The sequence below is a fragment of the Eucyclogobius newberryi genome, unplaced genomic scaffold (genome assembly GCF_026437365.1).
Source record: "Eucyclogobius newberryi isolate DKJ021-1_F unplaced genomic scaffold, fEucNew1.0.hap1 SCAF_22, whole genome shotgun sequence".
In the NCBI taxonomy this organism is placed as follows: Eukaryota; Metazoa; Chordata; class Actinopteri; order Gobiiformes; family Gobiidae; genus Eucyclogobius; species Eucyclogobius newberryi.
Window position 1 is genome coordinate 14,566,718 of NW_027315857.1, and position 19,474 is coordinate 14,586,191.

Consider the following 19,474-nt stretch of genomic DNA (forward strand, 5'->3'; position numbering starts at 1 on the left):
TCAAAAAGGGACATGGTAATCCTGTTTAATGTAGTTAAAGGGTGAGTCAAGAGACCAGTTTAAATATCTACTATCGACTTTAAGGCCATTTCAAATATCCAAGGTCTGAAATGGCTTCTAAAAAACTAAAAAAGGCTTAAACTACACCAGATTACTGATATCATTTTCGACTGTAGGATTGGGATCTCACTGGTCAAAGTTTACAGCAGTTTTCACAACTTCAGTCGATGGCCAACTTTTAACAAAAGTTATTCAGTTAAATTAGATCAGTGAACACTAAATTATAGGCTGTGGTAAGAAAGTTAAAAAAGGGCAGGAATATTCCAGACTCCATCTTTCTTGTCCACAACAAGAAGCACATCGCCACTCGCCGCCATGTTGATAGTGTTCAACAACTGGAGGCTTGAACCTTTAAAAAGCTGTGAAACAAACTGTTGGATTACACTAGCCTCGATATTAACTACACGCGTACTAGGTTTAAAGCATAATAGCCTGATGTTTAAAAAAAATGCAATCTGTAAAGTGTTTGAAGTTTATTAGGAGATTTTGTCACGTTACACGAGCTAACTTAGCTTATGCTAACATTTTTGAAAACTCGAAATCACTGAAAATTCGTTCATAACATTGAAATATACCAATTTAGCTACAAATCAAACTGATCGCTCTACAATAACATACCTCGTTATTAACTTTGCTAATACTGGTTTAATGTAAAGTCCATCGTTTTAGCATCAAACACAAAATATTGACAATTTTACGGGAAACATTTACGGGATTGGGATAAGTTTACGGATAAAATCTGGTTTTGACAAATGGGCCAAAACGAGCCTAACGAGAAAAAGGTTAGAAGCCAACGCAATGTTGTTTTTGATATTTAGCTAACAGTTAGGGGTTAACATGCTAACCGTGGCCTTACACATTCGTACTGGTTTGTAAAGAAAAATATTTTGAAATACAATTTTATGGCGACGTTAAATAATACGGAAATATCAAATACAAAACATACGAGCAGAAGAAGTGAGTAAAATGTGAAAATACAGGCAGTGGCTGAACTTCAGGCTTTCCCGAGACTTTCCTAAATGCACGTGGGGAACCTGCGCTCCTTTGTCCAGGTGAAGGCCGCAGGCGAGTCCGAGGCTTGGTCCATAGTCCCGGAGATGCAAAAATTGAAAAACTGCTGGCTCAAAATCTCGACGTATATCGCAAAACACTATTAAAATAATTCACAAAAAATATTTTCAACTCATACTTGCATGTATTTGAACAAACATATGCTGTTTTGTCTTAGAACTGAACAGGCCTCTGTACTGAGCCTCTTTTCTTAGCGCCCAGGCTGATGCAGCGCGAGACGAAGGGCAGAACAGAGATTTTTTTTTTATTTTGCTCAGAGGGAAGAAAATCACCTCGGCAAACATCGGCAATTGTCGGAAAGTGGGCGGATTTTGTTTAATTTATTCAAAACGAATACTGTTCTACGTAGTCATTGGCTCTCTACTGCCCTTTGCTCAATATTTAGGAGTAAAATGGCCAATCCCAACGATCCAAAATGAATATTCATAAAATATATGCAAATTTTAGTGGAACCACCTACTGTGTTTAGTGAAGCCAATAAAATTCGCCTATGTTTAACTTATGCCCGCCTTCAATTTTCATTGGCCAAAAATCACAAACGTGCCTGCTAATTGGCTGTGCGTGTGTTGGAATTATTTATTCATGGCCTAGTCCTGACTGACCAATGAGTGTTTTACTAGAGAGTAACATGTCCCGCCCCCCGAAGAGGCAGCCCCTGCTTTCACGGCTGTGTAACCCCGTAGCAGCCACTCGCTTTATATAAGCAAGCGTTGGCCAGTTCAGCTCTCAGTAGCGCTTAGAGCGCTCCACGGTAAAGACTAGGAAAAGGGAGGGCAACGGTCGGTGGCCGTTTAACTTAGAGTAAAGAAACGTAAATCGATCATAAAGTCAGCCGACTACTGAGGTCCCAGGGACATCGCCTTCGGAGACTTTCCGGTCACCGTTGGCGACCTGACCAGAGCCGTGGCAACATTTTAGAGGCTGTTCCTGCTCACAAAGCGGCGTGCCGACGAAGGACGCGTCTCTTTGAATAGACAGGATGCACGGACCGCCCTCCGGCGACAGCGCATGCCCATTGCGCACGATCAAGAGAGTTCAGTTCGGCATCATCAGCCCAGATGAGCTTGTAGGTCTTCATGGGAACAATGGGGTTTTGCTTTATTATTTTACCGACAATACATTAACTGTGTACTTGTATGTTGTTTCGAGGTAAAATTTTCTTTTACTGTGTTAATTTAGCAAGCAAACTGCGTTAGCCTAGCCTAGCATGCTAGCTGTTTCTTCCGTGAGCATCTAGCATCAGGCTAGGAGTTGGTAAACTATAAGCACAACAAGAACACAACTACAAACCTGGCTAACTCATGAATCAAACACTCTTTATTTTTTATCGTTAAAGGCATTTGCCGATAAATAAGACACTTTTTACTTGGTTAATTTACTGTTTGGTGTAGTTGTAACACTGGTGCACGTAATATGTACTGAATAATCTTTGCTCTCTTCATACAAAATAAAGATCAAAGCCAGGCTATATTTTCCCTACATGGGTTGTACTGTGAATAAACATAACGTGCGAAGTTAGTTTTGTCATGTGTTTTTTTTACGCTGTTATATCTTTGTCAACCAAATTAAGTGTATGCTAAATCTTTGAATTGTATGAGATTGTATATGACTGAATCAGACGTTTTTTAATGTCTTGTCAGAAACGGATGTCCGTTACAGAAGGGGGAATTAAGTACCCTGAAACAACTGAAGGAGGGCGGCCTAAACTTGGTGGCCTTATGGACCCCAGGCAAGGCGTTATTGAACGAAGTGGGAGATGTCAGACCTGTGCAGGTTTGTTCTTTTGTTTGGCTATTAATCAATTCAGTGATTGAAAACTTTTCATGAAATAACATTTGAATGTATATTTTGCAGGCAACATGACAGAATGTCCAGGCCACTTCGGACATATAGAGCTAGCAAAGCCAGTTTTCCATGTTGGCTTCGTAACAAAGATAATGAAGGTTCTACGCTGTGTGTGTTTCTTTTGCTCAAAGCTCTTAGTGGATTCAGTAAGTTGTTTTTTTCTTTTTATGTGTAGTGTTTGTATGGTTTGGTACTGACTTGCCTTCTTTCACTGCTCCAGAACAATCCAAAGATCAAAGACATTCTCGTCAAGTCCAAAGGTCAACCCAGAAAGCGATTGACACACGTTTATGAACTCTGCAAAGGCAAAAATATCTGTGAAGGAGGAGAAGAGATGGATAACAAGTTTGGGATGGAGCAGCAGGAGACTGAGGAAGACATTACTAAGGAAAAGGTATAATTGTTACAATTCTAATTGTGACTTCCATTTCTTGAGGTTAAGGCGTAATGGATGAATTTTTTGGCCTAAATCTGAGTCTCATTTCCTCGTGGCGTGGACAGTCGATTAGTCCTGCCACGTATCATTCATAGAAGGCACCTAGCGCTCATCTGCAGCCTCGTCGGTTCGTCCCCAGGAGAGCAGTATGTGTCCCTGTATCCAAGCGCATGGATCTATCATCATAATATAGTTTCCTCAGTGTACAGGACAAAATTAAGACACAGAAAGACCGTTTGAGCTGGCACAGAAGAGACAGAAATCTACGGGAAACGAGAGATGCGATATAAACAAACATGTGTTTTTTGTGCGTCCGCACGGGCGGTGTGCATATGAGTTCTCAAATCGGCGAAAAATCGTCCATTACACCTTTGAGGATACATTTAAAGATATAAATTTGAAACTCACCTAAATGTATGACAAATATTACACGTGTAGCAGGGTTTAAATTTCTTGAAATAGAAAACAAAAGGTACAAGGTTGTAAAGTTTGTGGTTTAAGTGCTATTTTAAATAGTGAGCTTTCTGTCCCTATGGGATAATAACACATTTTAAGAAAATAGCCTTTGAAGTTGTCCCAAAGACATCTATGAATTAAGTGTATTCAATTAAAGAATAAAAACAAAGTGGGAACAGATTGGATAATTTTGTTTCCACACTAAAGCCTATATGTTCAGAAAGCAAACTTGGTAACAAAAAAAAGTTTACCATCAGTGTCTTGCCTTAAAAAGAAAAAGCCGATTTTAAATATGTATGTATTTATATTTAGGGTCATGGTGGCTGTGGGCGTTACCAGCCTCGGATCAGGCGCTCTGGTCTGGAGCTGTATGCTGAGTGGAAGCACGTCAATGAGGATTCTCAGGAGAAGAAAATCCTTCTTAGTCCAGAGCGTGTCCATGAAATTTTCAAGCGCATCTCAGATGAAGAAGACGTCATTCTGGGCATGGACCCAAAGTTTTCTCGCCCTGAATGGATGATTGTAACAGTGTTGCCTGTGCCACCTCTGGCTGTTCGACCTGCTGTGGTCATGCAGGGCTCCGCAAGGAACCAGGTACAAAACAGTTTAGCACTACGTTATTTTCTAAACTTTTGAACATCAAGCCTTCATTAAATGTCTGTCTATCTAATAGGATGATTTGACCCATAAATTGGCCGACATCGTCAAAATTAATAACCAGCTCAGAAGAAACGAGCAGAGTGGTGCTGCAGCTCACGTTATTGCTGAGGATGTAAAACTTCTCCAGTTTCATGTAGCTACGATGGTGGACAATGAGCTTCCAGGCCTGCCCAGGGTATGTATACTTGTGTACCAAACTTAATGCAAGTATGGAAAATTTATAGTAAGGCCATGTCTAATGTTTTCTTATTTTAGGCAATGCAAAAATCTGGTCGCCCTCTAAAATCCCTTAAACAGCGTTTAAAGGGAAAGGAAGGGCGAGTCCGAGGTAATCTTATGGGCAAACGCGTGGACTTCTCTGCTCGAACTGTCATTACACCTGATCCCAACCTGCAAATTGACCAAGTCGGAGTCCCAAGATCTATAGCGGCCAATATGACTTTCCCTGAAATTGTCACCCCCTTCAACAATGACAGGTAAGCCTGCTGTTTGTAATAAAATCAGGCAGTGGGCCGAGAGCTTTTCTGATTTTGTTGACACGTTTGCGTTGTTGGAGGACATAGAATTCAACATATATTTTTCTCAATGATGAATGATGTCACCATTTGAGATTCTTGCACGTTTTCACAAAATGTACAGTTCTATCTTGTAATTTTTTTTCAAACAAATGCACAGCCATGAACTAATAGTATGACATTGATTTGGGCCGAGAACCCTCAGTGAGCAGCGACACAGCTGATCACTCACAACACAAACAATGCCTGATCACAATGGCTTTAGACTGCCTTCATATCAGAGTAATGCATGTTTTAGAAGATTGTGAAAATGTCTATCAAACTTTTTGGCAAAAAAAAAGTAGTATTATGAGATGAGATAATCCTTTATTAGTCCACACAGTGGGGAAATTTCAGTGTATCAATGTAACATCACCACACCGCTGTGTTTGTATTGAGAAAGCTTTCCTTAAACGTCTTAAAACTTACATCCACACGAGAACTGTTAACTAATCTGTTGGTGTTTTAAAAATTACATCAATGTTCATTTGGTATTGGTTATTATGTTTGTGAAGTTTCTGTGAAAGAGGGGCTCCCTAGTTGCTCATCAGGCTCTGAAAATAAATTAGGTGTTAGGGCTCTGAGCTGAGTACTGGTAGCTTTACTTTAGTTTTTCAGCTTTTACTTGTAGGGTACAGTGTACAGATACACAATGAATCCTAAAAAGCTTATAACATACTAAATCACGATAAACATTATTTTCGCCTCCACTAGACTGCAAGGGTAGGGGCACAGGTGGTTTGCGCCAGCACAAGAATATTTCCAGATGCACTATTGACTGATTTTTGTCTTTAACAGATTACAAGAGCTGGTGCGAAGAGGAAACAGTCAATACCCAGGAGCCAAATACATTATTCGAGACAATGGAGATAGAATTGACTTGCGGTTTCACCCAAAACCAAGTGACCTTCATTTGCAGATTGGCTACAAGGCAAGATTCCTTTGGAGGCCTTATGGTGGTGCATTAAGGGACAATCATGCCTGATTATGCTCATCTCTTTCCTTAGGTTGAAAGACACATGTGTGACGGTGACATTATCATCTTTAATCGTCAGCCTACGCTTCACAAAATGTCTATGATGGGACACAGAGTACGGATTCTTCCCTGGTCAACTTTTCGACTCAACCTCAGGTACTAAATAAAAGCCTTGGCTTTTATGAAGTAACTTGTTGGACAAAGTTTACAGCAATTTTGCTTTCTCCAGTGTCACCACCCCATACAATGCTGACTTTGATGGTGATGAGATGAACTTGCACCTGCCACAATCGCTGGAGACGAGGGCAGAGATTCAGGAGCTGGCCATGGTGCCACGTATGATCGTGACACCTCAGTCCAACAGACCCGTCATGGGTATTGTGCAGGACACGCTCACAGCAGTGCGCAAATTTACCAAAAGAGACGTCTTCTTAGAGAGGGTAAAAAGTGAACCATGGCCGCTGTTCTCTCACAGAAATGCATTTCTCATTCTGGCATTTCTTACTTCAGGGTGAAGTGATGAACCTTCTCATGTTCTTGTCCACCTGGAACGGTAAAATGCCTCAGCCGGCCATTCTCAAACCTCGTCCTTTGTGGACAGGCAAGCAGATCTTCACCCTTATCATTCCTGGACACATCAATGTCATTCGCACACATAGCACTCATCCAGATGAGGAAGATAGTGGTCCATATAAGCACATTTCGCCTGGTGACACCAAGGTACTTCTTACACTAGTACTTCAGATCAGCTAACACAATGCATCATTTACTTCTATTATGATCCTGTCTTGTAGGTCATTGTGGAGAATGGCGAGTTGATAATGGGAATTCTTTGTAAGAAATCCTTGGGAACGTCAGCAGGCTCTCTGGTCCACATCTCATATCTGGAGATGGGTCATGATATTACTAGACTGTTCTACTCAAACATTCAAACTGTGGTCAACAACTGGCTCCTTATAGAGGGTAAGAGGAACTATGCTGAGATTTTCTATTGACTATTTCCTTTATTGACATCACTTGTATTTGGTCTTCAGGCCATTCAATTGGTATTGGTGACTCCATTGCTGATGCAAAGACATATCTTGACATTCAGAATACAATCAAGAAAGCCAAACAAGATGTGATAGAAGTAAGTATAATATGCTGTTAACATGCTACATTAAACTGCAACTACACATTAGTTACAGTTTAATGTTTACAACTGGGGTTTAATTGTATTTGTCATTTTCCAGGTTATTGAGAAAGCCCACAACAATGAATTGGAGCCAACCCCCGGTAACACTCTAAGACAGACTTTTGAGAACCAGGTGAATCGTATTCTCAACGACGCTCGAGACAAAACTGGATCTTCTGCCCAGAAGTCATTGTCAGAGTACAACAACTTCAAGTCTATGGTGGTGGCAGGTTCAAAGGGTTCCAAAATTAACATCTCACAGGTAAATGTTCCGTCCACACAAACACCCCTGATTGTTATAACTAATGGGTTCTAGAATTTGATAGTCATAATTTCAGATGGTGCGCAGGGGCCGTGGTAGATTTACTGTTTATAAAAATAAATATCCAAACTTATCCACAAATGTTGCACCTTATCATTATTTGTTTGATATTAGTAGAAAGGATTTTAAGATTCATGTCAAGTTTGTGTGTAACTAGATAAGATAAGATAGGATATTCCTTTATTGTCCCACATGGGGAAATTTCATTGGTGCAACGCAGGTAGATACAGAGGTAGATACAGAAGAACAGATCACTTATAGGAAGTCTGAAAAACACTTTCAGTAGAAGATCTCCTATAAATAAACAAAAACTCCCATAGACAAATAAATACATAAATACCATGTCATGTGATCACGACAGTAATTGCACATGAATATGTGTAACGACAGCACATGAATTGCACATGAATTTCACAGTAATTGCACATGAATTGCACATGAATTCCAACAGCAATTGCACATACGACAGAATTGCACATCAGTATTAGGTTAGGTCAGTATAACTACAGCCACATCATGAACAAATCTGACAGTATATAGTGTATATATAGTTGGTTTAACTGTTAAACTAATAGGTATTCAAGAATATTGTGATGTTACATGTTAACGCTATTATTGTTGATAATTGTTGATTACATTAAAAAGATTCCTCCCTACTCAGGTTATTGCTGTGGTGGGACAACAGAACGTGGAGGGTAAACGAATCCCCTTTGGTTTCAAACACCGCACACTGCCCCACTTCATTAAGGATGATTACGGTCCTGAGAGCAGAGGCTTTGTAGAGAATTCGTACCTGGCCGGACTGACACCAACTGAGTTTTTCTTCCACGCCATGGGAGGACGAGAGGGTTTGATCGACACAGCTGTCAAAACAGCTGAGACGGGTATGTCCGGGGATGCTTTTGGCAATAGGAAATGTTGTAATTATGACGCCTAAACGTTTTGCTTTTGCCAGGTTACATCCAGCGTCGTCTGATTAAATCTATGGAGTCTGTCATGGTAAAGTACGATGGCACAGTCAGAAATTCCATCAACCAAGTGGTACAGCTGCGTTACGGGGAGGACGGTTTGGCTGGAGAGAATGTCGAATTTCAGAACTTGGCGACACTCAAGCCTTCCCACAAAGCCTTTGACAAGAAGTAAGTGAATATAGGCACTGATTGATGAACAAAGTAACAATTGCTTTAACTTACTTTATTTTGTGCATAAAGGTTTAAATTTGATTGTACAAATGAACGAGCACTGAGGCGGACACTACAGGAAGACCTGGTAAAAGATGTGTTGACCAATGCACACGTTCAGAGTTCCTTGGAAAGGGAGTTTGAAAAAATGAAAGAAGACCGTGATGTCCTCAGAGCCATTTTCCCCACTGGTGACAGCAAGGTTTGTTCATTGAACATTTATTACGGTAAATGGTGTCAAACAACATGTTCAATATTCAATCAAATGTATGATTATTATTGTACAGGTGGTGCTTCCTTGCAATTTGGCCAGAATGATCTGGAATGCTCAGAAGATCTTCCGTATTAACACACGAACCCCAACGGACTTGCACCCATTGAGAGTGGTTGATGGTGAGAGACCACTTCAACTTCTCATCAGTGATGTTACTAATGATTGCTCAAACTCAATCCAATTTTGTCATATTCTTAGGGCTTAAGGATCTCAGTAAGAAGCTAGTCATTGTAAACGGCGAAGACCCGCTGAGCAGACAGGCTCAAGAAAATGCCACCCTGCTTTTCAACATCCACCTGCGCTCCACACTTTGCTCCAGGCGCATGACAGAAGAGTTCCGCCTTTCTACTGAGGCATTTGACTGGCTCCTGGGAGAGATTGAGACAAAGTTCAATCAGTCAATTGTATGTACTTGTGTTCATTGTACTATGTGTTTACAGTTGTATAACACTACATTAATTTCCCCTCTAATTTTCAGGCTCATCCTGGTGAGATGGTTGGTGCTCTCGCTGCTCAGTCTTTGGGAGAGCCTGCCACTCAGATGACACTGAACACTTTCCATTATGCCGGTGTGTCGGCCAAAAACGTAACGCTGGGTGTGCCTCGTCTAAAAGAGTTGATCAACATCTCGAAGAGGCCCAAGACTCCTTCGTTGACCGTGTTCCTGTTGGGCCAAGCTGCCAGAGATGCTGAGCGCGCCAAGGACATTCTCTGTCGATTAGAGCACACTACACTCAGAAAGGTAAGTTCTCCATAATGTTTAACACTTGTATAGAAACGCTGCTAGTTGAAAATGGCTACCGATCCTGATGATGAAATCCAATTGTTTCAGGTGACCGCAAATACTGCCATCTACTACGACCCGAACCCTCAGAACACGGTGGTGGCAGAGGATCAGGAGTGGGTGAACGTGTATTATGAGATGCCCGACTTTGATGTGACTCGTATTTCACCGTGGCTACTGCGCATTGAGCTGGATCGCAAACACATGACTGACCGCAAGTTAACTATGGAGCAGATTGCAGAAAAGATTAATGCAGGTGAGTCTGATTTTATTTATTTTCTTTGATTTTTGTGTTGTTTTTAAGTAATTGTAATGAATACTTATTTCTGAAAAGGTTTTGGAGATGATCTGAATTGTATCTTCAATGACGACAATGCTGAGAAGTTGGTGCTGCGAATCAGAATCATGAACAGCGATGAGAACAAGTTCCAAGATGTAAATTACTACAAAAAATGATATAAATTTGTCGATAATCTAACCTAATGTTTCTTATTTTAGGATGAGGAGGTGGTGGATAAAATGGATGATGATGTGTTTCTGCGATGCATCGAGTCCAACATGCTGACTGATATGACTCTTCAAGGAATTGAACAGATCAGCAAGGTATCGCAGTCAGCAAGCCACAATCTTGACTCACTTGCTTTAAATGTTTCTTAACTCTAAGCCCCTGTTCCTTAGGTGTACATGCATCTGCCTCAGACGGACAACAAGAAAAAGATCATCATCACAGAGGATGGAGAGTTTAAGGCGCTGCAGGAGTGGATCCTCGAGACAGACGGTGTGAGTCTGATGAGAGTGCTCAGCGAAAAGGATGTGGACCCAGTCAGGACAACATCCAACGACATTGTGGAGATCTTCACGGTACTAACAAGTTGATACTGTCAGAAATGTATATAGAGGAAATGCAGTTCAAATTCTCAACTGATCGATCCTCCTGTAGGTCTTGGGAATCGAAGCTGTGCGTAAGGCGCTGGAGAGGGAGTTGTACCATGTCATCTCCTTTGATGGCTCTTATGTGAACTACCGTCACTTGGCTTTGCTCTGTGACACCATGACATGCAGAGGGCATTTAATGGCCATCACCCGTCACGGCATCAACCGGCAAGACACTGGCCCGCTCATGAAGTGTTCCTTTGAGGAGACTGTGAGTTACATATGATCACACAATTTTCACATTTGATGTAACAGACAGCACTGTAACGGTTTTCTTTCTCTATTGTTGTTCAGGTGGATGTATTGATGGAGGCCTCGTCTCATGGAGAGGTTGATCCAATGAAGGGTGTGTCTGAGAACATCATGCTTGGACAGCTCGCTCCAGCAGGAACAGGTTGCTTCGATTTACTGTTGGATGCTGAGAAGTGCAAATATGGCATGGAAATCCCCACAAATATACCTGGCATCAGTGTGGCTGGACGTAAGTCAATTATTTTCCATATATATGTGTGTATATATAAAGCCTTTTTCAGTTTAATATTGACACCGTATGTACGGTTGTCTGTGTACTGACACAATCCTATTTGCAGCCACTGGCATGTTCTTTGGCTCCGTGCCTAGCCCGATGAGCGGCATGTCACCTGCCATGACCCCCTGGAACAACGGAGCCACACCAGCCTATGGAGCCTGGTCTCCCAGTGTTGGTAAGTGGATCTTCAGCTCCTCTGTAATCCTGTTCTCAGTTCATTTACCCAGCACTGTTCTTTCTGTGCCGTCACCAGGCAGTGGCATGACTCCAGGAGCTGCGGGCTTCTCACCCAGTGCAGCATCTGATGCAAGTGGGTTCTCTCCAGGGTACTCACCCGCCTGGTCCCCTACTCCTGGTTCCCCAGGATCACCTGGCCCTGCGAGCCCATACATTCCCTCTCCAGGTTAGGTTCAAGTTTAAATAATTACTTGCATCCAAGAAATGCTGTTTTTAAAAAACAAGTTGATACATTTTATATTTTTTCAGGTGGAGCAATGTCTCCCAATTACTCTCCCACGTCTCCCGCCTACGAGCCTCGTTCCCCAGGTGGATACACTCCTCAGAGTCCAGGCTACTCCCCCACCTCCCCCTCCTACTCCCCCACCTCACCCTCTTACTCCCCCACAAGTCCCAACTACAGCCCAACATCCCCGTCCTACTCGCCCACCTCCCCCAGTTACTCCCCCACGTCCCCCTCGTATTCTCCCACATCTCCATCCTATTCTCCAACCTCACCTTCATATTCCCCCACCTCTCCCTCCTACTCCCCCACCTCCCCCTCATACTCTCCCACGTCACCTAGCTACAGCCCCACATCTCCTAGCTACAGCCCCACCTCCCCCAGTTACTCCCCGACGTCTCCCTCATACTCTCCAACATCTCCCTCTTACTCCCCCACGTCCCCGTCATACTCTCCGACGTCACCGTCCTACTCGCCCACGTCTCCCTCCTACTCTCCGACCAGCCCCAGTTACAGCCCCACATCCCCCAACTACACCCCTACGTCGCCCAGTTACTCTCCAACATCGCCCTCCTACTCCCCCACCTCCCCCTCTTACTCTCCAACCTCGCCGAACTACACCCCGACCAGCCCAAACTACTCCCCCACGTCCCCCTCTTACTCCCCCACCTCGCCGTCCTACTCGCCCTCCAGCCCGCGCTACACGCCTCAGTCGCCAACCTACACGCCCAGCTCTCCCTCGTACAGTCCAAGCTCCCCGTCATACTCGCCGACGTCTCCGAAATACACGCCTACCTCCCCATCCTACAGCCCGAGCTCTCCAGAGTACACCCCCACCTCGCCAAAATACTCCCCCACGTCACCAAAGTACTCCCCCACCTCGCCCAAGTACTCTCCAACCTCTCCGACTTATTCGCCAACTACACCCAAGTACAGCCCTACTTCGCCCACTTACTCACCCACGTCTCCCACCTACACCCCCACAAGCCCCAAATATTCCCCCACCTCCCCCACTTATTCTCCGACCTCCCCCAAATACTCCCCCACCTCTCCCACCTACTCACCCACCAGTCCAAAGGGGTCCACCTATAGCCCCACATCTCCTGGATACAGTCCCACGTCGCCCACCTACAGTCCGGCCATCAGCCCCGACGATAGCGACGAGGAGAACAACTGAGCCACGCCGAAGCGGTTGATGGGGACCCACACACCCCTGGCCTCTCACAACAAACAGGACAGCATCTTTGAGCCTGCTGCGGGCCTAGCCTAGCCTGAAGAAGAAACTGTAATCAAAACTATTATATAAGACTCAAACTGCTTTGCCTGAAGGAAAAAAGGCTGCCTTTCAAAACTAGTTTTTTCAATTTTCACATGGGGTGTTAAAGTTGTAAACTACAGACCCAGGAGGGTATGAAATGGAGGAAGATGCACAAAATGTCCCTCCAACATTATAGTTTTCGGCAACCTGTCTCTCTCCTGTTCTCCAGTAATGTTGTACAGTATGTTGCCAAAATTCATCTGTTGCTGTTAAGTTCATGATTCAGTTGGGAGTCATTTATCTGTTCGGTGTAATCCCTCATTCGAGTCTGGGAACTCTATTCTACTCTTATCTATCTACTCTATCTATCTACTCTGAGTAGGCCCTGCCCACTGGGTGGAACCTCCTGATGCCCACCTTATGATGGCTGAAACTGGCCATCAGCATGTGGGCATGTTTCTTAAAAAACAAAAAAAATATAACCTGATTAGATCATAGAACTCGGTGACCAACAGCTTCAGGGGTAACTGGAGACAGACAGTGGTTACCACTTGTCAATACAAACCATATAAACTACAAGCTGTAGTTTAAACTATAAGTGTATGTAGGTATTGCTCTTCCTCCTTTACACCCCCAAAAACAACACCTAAAAGATGTCACATTACATCTACCAGCATCCTCTTTGTCTTGCGTCAAAAGCAAAAACAAAACAATTTTCCATATTTCTTCCTTTTACAATGGGAATTAAAAAGTTTATATGAAAATATAAGTCAGAATCCTTGTTCTGTCTTTAATTTTGATTCTAGAGAGGAATGGGGCTTGTGGATTACAAAGTTGCTGCTTTTGTTATTGTTTGCATGAGTAGCAAATGTTGATACAGTTTAATCAAGCTTTAGGTTGATATTTTTCTAAAATCCTTCTGCTTTACAATTGTTGCCCCATTTCTGATAGCTGACATGTCTTTTTTTGTTTTATCTGGGAAATTCACTTCTCACTATTTAAGAAAAAGAACTATTGTGTAATTTCATATAGAGCAAAATAAGAATTCAGTTTTTCTTATTTGCTTTTGGTGACTTGTAAACCTGTTGGAAAGAGGCTCATGTTCTCGTACCGTGGATGAAGGGGCAGTGGATTGTAGGAAAACTATAATTTTCTAGTGTTCTTTCCATTTGGAAAATATTTTTACTTGGCAGAAAAAATGGCCTTTTGGCATGCTAAAAATGCAATGTACACAACAGGGTAACTGCCGTTTCCATCAGAAACCAATGTCTGAGTGAGGCACAGGCCTCTGCAAAGACTACATTAGTGTGAACCCTTTGGTTATGGGGGGGTTGACATGTCTACGCTACTGAAATATCTAAGATGTTTATTTTCAATTGATGAAGTATTAGCTGGTTCTTCTCTTCCCCTTCATCCACTGGAAGTCCCGATTTCTGAAATCAGTGTTTTTGTTTTTTACTACAAATGTTTGTACCTGTGACAAGGGAAATCACGGGACGGGTGACTGTTTCTGATGTTACTGGGAGTCCTGTACCCAATTATTAATAGCCTTTCATTTAAGTTAGACTGCCTTAAATTGATAGTTTGGTTCGGTCACTGCACTTACTAAACTGGTGGGTTGATGCTTTCCATTGTCTCCCCCAGTTGCACCCACTGCTGCTGTCTTCAGTGCGCTGTTTAGTGAGTTTGGGACATCAGGACTCCTGGCAGAGTGAATGCGAGTGTGTGAGGCCAGACACGGTGCAAGAAAGACTTGACTTGTCTTGGCAAAAACGAAGGTTTAACTTAATTGCCACTGTATAGAAATCAGTTCATTATCTCATTCTGTGTCTTTGTTCTGTTTGTTTTTGGACTTGGAAAATTAATAAAAACGTTTTACTATATATTTTACTTGGTTAATTGTATTTTAAATTAAGTTGTGGACTTTGGCCACGAGATGTCACTAATGCTCTTCATGGTTTCTCCCTGACTGTCCAAATCATGCAGCAGCACAATAGAAAATTGTAATATTTATATTCTGTAATATAGTAGTTGTTTATTAGTCTTATATATATATATATATATATTGAAATATCTGAAAGTGATACGGTAGCATTTAGGACTATCACACATTCAAATTCTGATTCACTACAGTCACATAGCCTACAGTATTGTTTAGTTGTGAACTTGTAGTTGTCTGCATAGCTTCAAACCCGCCACGAGGGGGCGCCTTACTTCACATCACATCAAAAGCACTGCCGTGAGTTCGGAGTACAATACTCAGCCACTACGTCATTAAATGTTACGGTTTACTTTGGTGATAGTGGCTCTGAGGCCCTTTAGATAAGCTTCAAGTTAGCCACCAATGTCAAAAATTGTTCGGCTGATAAGTTTCAGGCGTTTTAACAGTCCCACAGAAGATTTCAGTGGAAAAAGAGACATTACCCGGAAGTTTGAGCAGGTTGTGGAACTAAACTTAGACCAGCAGTTTGAGTGGAGACCTGGTTTATGGTTCACCCAGAATGCCTCAGGGCTGCTGCCAAACCTTCTGATCTCAATCTCTGTGGTAAAATATATAACATGAATACATGTATTTGTATATGTATTTATTTATTGAGAATCCAATTAATACAATCTGTGGTGGGGGGGATCCGTTACCACCTTGTCTCCATGGAAATGTTACTTTGCCAAAAATATAAAGCATTAACTATCTAGCATTTATTTAATTAGTAATTATTTTATTGCTTTCTTACTGTGAGTGTAATCGCCTCTCCACAGATCTGACCTGTTACTTTGCCTGGTAGTGTCACCTGCTTGTGTCCATAGAGATTGATATGTTAAATGTCTTACTGCAAAATGCTAAGCTATAACTTCTCTTTGGCAAGTTACATAATGCGCTTTTAAATTAATTGCAAAAATGAAGTCAGTTTTTATTTTGGCTTGATAATGACTTATATCATCTCCAGACTCTAACTCTAAAACAGGGGTGGGCAATTATTTTCGTCTGAGGGCCATATTCAAATCCATAGGCTATTGAATCTATTATTTCATTCATTTCACGTCATATTTATTAAGGATACAAGTACAGACAGATGTCTGAGGGCAAAAAAGTGCCAAAATCAAAAGTAGTCTAAACCAGACTTGGAGAGACTTCTTTTCAATGCCTTTGTCTCCAGTAGATTAGACTGTAACGGCCCGCTCACTGGCCTCTCCAAACGAGCTGTAAAACAGCTGCAGTACATCCAGAACGCTGCTGCTCGGGTCCTGACTAGAACCAGGAAGTACCATCACATTAGTCCTGTTCTCAGGTCTCTGCACTGCCCCCTGTGGCTCAGAGAAGAGACTTTAAAGCAGCTCTGCTTGTGTACAAGTCTCTCCATGGCCTAGCACCAAAGTATATCTCGGACATGTTGGTGCCATATGAACCATCTCAGACTCTGAGGACCTCAGGGACCGGCCTCCTGCTGGTGCCCAGAGCCAGGACTAAACATGGACCGGCCTCCTGCTGGTGCCAGAGTCAGGACTAAACATGGACCGGCCTCCTGCTGGTGCCAGACTCAGGACTAAACATGGACCGGCCTCCTGCTGGTGCCAGAGTCAGGACTAAACATGGACCGGCCTCCTGCTGGTGCCAGAGTCAGGACTAAACATGGACCAGCCTCCTGCTGGTGCCAGAGTCAGGACTAAACATGGACCGGCCTCCTGCTGGTGCTCAGAGTCAGGACTAAACATGGACTGGCCTCCTGCTGGTGCCAGAGTCAGTACTAAACATGGACCGGCCTCCTGCTGGTGCCAGACTCAGGACTAAACATGGACCGGCCTCCTGCTGGTGCCAGAGTCAGGACTAAACATGGACCGGCCTCCTGCTGGTGCCAGAGTCAGGACTAAACATGGACCAGCCTCCTGCTGGTGCCAGAGTCAGGACTAAACATGGACCGGCCTCCTGCTGGTGCTCAGAGTCAGGACTAAACATGGACCGGCCTCCTGCTGGTGCCAGAGTCAGGACTAAACATGGACCGGCCTCCTGCTGGTGCCAGAGTCAGGACTAAACATGGACCAGCCTCCTGCTGGTGCCAGAGTCAGGACTAAACATGGACCGGCCTCGTGCTGGTGCCAGAGTCAGGACTAAACATGGACCGGCCTCCTGCTGGTGCCAGAGTCAGGACTAAACATGGACCGGCCTCCTGCTGGTGCCAGAGTCAGGACTAAACATGGACCGGCCTCCTGCTGGTGCCAGAGTCAGGACTAAACATGGACCAGCCTCCTGCTGGTGCCAGAGTCAGGACTAAACATGGACCGGCCTCCTGCTGGTGCTCAGAGTCAGGACTAAACATGGACCGGCCTCCTGCTGGTGCCAGAGTCAGTACTAAACATGGACCGGCCTCCTGCTGGTGCCAGAGTCAGGACTAAACATGGACCGGCCTCCTGCTGGTGCCAGAGTCAGGACTAAACATGGACCAGCCTCCTGCTGGTGCCAGAGTCAGGACTAAACATGGACCGGCCTCCTGCTGGTGCCAGAGTCAGGACTAAACATGGACCGGCCTCCTGCTGGTGCCAGAGTCAGGACTAAACATGGACCGGCCTCCTGCTGGTGCCAGACTCAGGACTAAACATGGACCGGCCTCCTGCTGGTGCCAGACTCAGGACTAAACATGGACCGGCCTCCTGCTGGTACCAGAGTCAGGACTAAACATGGACCAGCCTCCTGCTGGTGCCAGAGTCAGGACTAAACATGGACCGGCCTCCTGCTGGTGCTCAGAGTCAGGACTAAACATGGACCGGCCTCCTGCTGGTGCCAGAGTCAGTACTAAACATGGACCGGCCTCCTGCTGGTGCCAGACTCAGGACTAAACATGGACCGGCCTCCTGCTGGTGCCAGAGTCAGGACTAAACATGGACCGGCCTCCTGCTGGTGCCAGAGTCAGGACTAAACATGGACCAGCCTCCTGCTGGTGCCAGAGTCAGGACTAAACATGGACCGGCCTCCTGCTGGTGCTCAGAGTCAGGACTAAACATGGACCGGCCTCCTGCTGGTGCCAGACTCAGGACTAAACATGGACCGGCCTCCTGCTGGTGCCAGAGTCAGGACTAAACATGGACCGGCCTCCTGCTGGTGCCAGAGTCAGGACTAAACATGGACCGGCCTCCTGCTGGTGCCAGAGTCAGGACTAAACATGGGCCGGCCTCCTGCTGGTGCCAGAGTCAGGACTAAACATGGACCGGCCTCCTGCTGGTGCCAGAGTCAGGACTAAACATGGACCGGCCTCCTGCTGGTGCCAGAGTCAGGACTAAACATGGACCAGCCTCCTGCTGGTGCCAGAGTCAGGACTAAACATGGACCGGCCTCCTGCTGGTGCTCAGAGTCAGGACTAAACATGGACCGGCCTCCTGCTGGTGCCAGAGTCAGTACTAAACATGGACCGGCCTCCTGCTGGTGCCAGAGTCAGGACTAAACATGGACCGGCCTCCTGCTGGTGCCAGAGTCAGGACTAAACATGGACCGGCCTCCTGCTGGTGCCAGAGTCAGGACTAAACATGGACCGGCCTCCTGCTGGTGCCAGAGTCAGGACTAAACATGGACCGGCCTCCTGCTGGTGCCAGAGTCAGGACTAAACATGGACCGGCCTCCTGCTGGTGCCAGAGTCAGGACTAAACATGGACCGGCCTCCTGCTGGTGCCAGAGTCAGGACTAAACATGGACCGGCCTCCTGCTGGTGCTCAGAGTCAGGACTAAACATGGACCGGCCTCCTGCTGGTGCCAGAGTCAGTACTAAACATGGACCGGCCTCCTGCTGGTGCCAGAGTCAGGACTAAACATGGACCGGCCTCCTGCTGGTGCCAGAGTCAGGACTAAACATGGACCGGCCTCCTGCTGGTGCCAGAGTCAGGACTAAACATGGACCGGCCTCCTGCTGGTGCCAGAGTCAGGACTAAACATGGACCGGCCTCCTGCTGGTGCCAGAGTCAGTACTAAACATGGACCGGCCTCCTGCTGGTGCCAGAGTCAGGACTAAACATGGACCGGCCTCCTGCTGGTGCCAGAGTCAGGACTAAACATGGACCAGCCTAATGCTGGTGCCAGAGTCAGGACTAAACATGGACCGGCCTCCTGCTGGTGCCAGAGTCAGGACCAAACATGGACCGGCCTCCTGCTGGTGCCAGAGTCAGGACTAAACATGGACCGGCCTCCTGCTGGTGCCAGAGTCAGGACTAAACATGGACCAGCCTCCTGCTGGTGCCAGAGTCAGGACTAAACATGGACCGGCCTCCTGCTGGTGCTCAGAGTCAGGACTAAACATGGACCGGCCTCCTGCTGGTGCCAGAGTCAGTACTAAACATGGACCGGCCTCCTGCTGGTGCCAGAGTCAGGACTAAACATGGACCGGCCTCCTGCTGGTGCCAGAGTCAGGACTAAACATGGACCGGCCTCCTGCTGGTGCCAGAGTCAGGACTAAACATGGACCGGCCTCCTGCTGGTGCCAGAGTCAGGACTAAACATGGACCGGCCTCCTGCTGGTGCCA

The 19,474-nt window shown here is 45.1% G+C and overlaps 1 protein-coding gene across 1 annotated transcript; it reads left to right on the top strand.

Moving 5' to 3' along the window:
- Positions 1–1,862: 1,862 nt before the first annotated feature.
- polr2a (RNA polymerase II subunit A) lies at positions 1,863–14,856 on the top strand. Its single transcript, XM_072458951.1, has 29 exons — positions 1,863–2,197; positions 2,772–2,904; positions 2,986–3,122; positions 3,197–3,370; positions 4,181–4,462; positions 4,542–4,703; positions 4,784–5,004; positions 5,881–6,013; positions 6,090–6,214; positions 6,288–6,498; positions 6,569–6,778; positions 6,853–7,021; positions 7,093–7,187; positions 7,291–7,494; positions 8,216–8,438; positions 8,510–8,693; positions 8,766–8,937; positions 9,023–9,128; positions 9,208–9,413; positions 9,488–9,751; positions 9,842–10,049; positions 10,128–10,228; positions 10,292–10,396; positions 10,472–10,654; positions 10,734–10,937; positions 11,021–11,207; positions 11,317–11,430; positions 11,509–11,658; positions 11,742–14,856. The coding sequence occupies exons 1-29, from the start codon at positions 2,111–2,113 to the stop codon at positions 12,890–12,892; spliced, it is 5,901 nt and encodes a 1,966-aa protein (XP_072315052.1). The 5' UTR covers positions 1,863–2,110; the 3' UTR covers positions 12,893–14,856.
- The last annotated feature ends 4,618 nt before the right edge of the window (positions 14,857–19,474 follow it).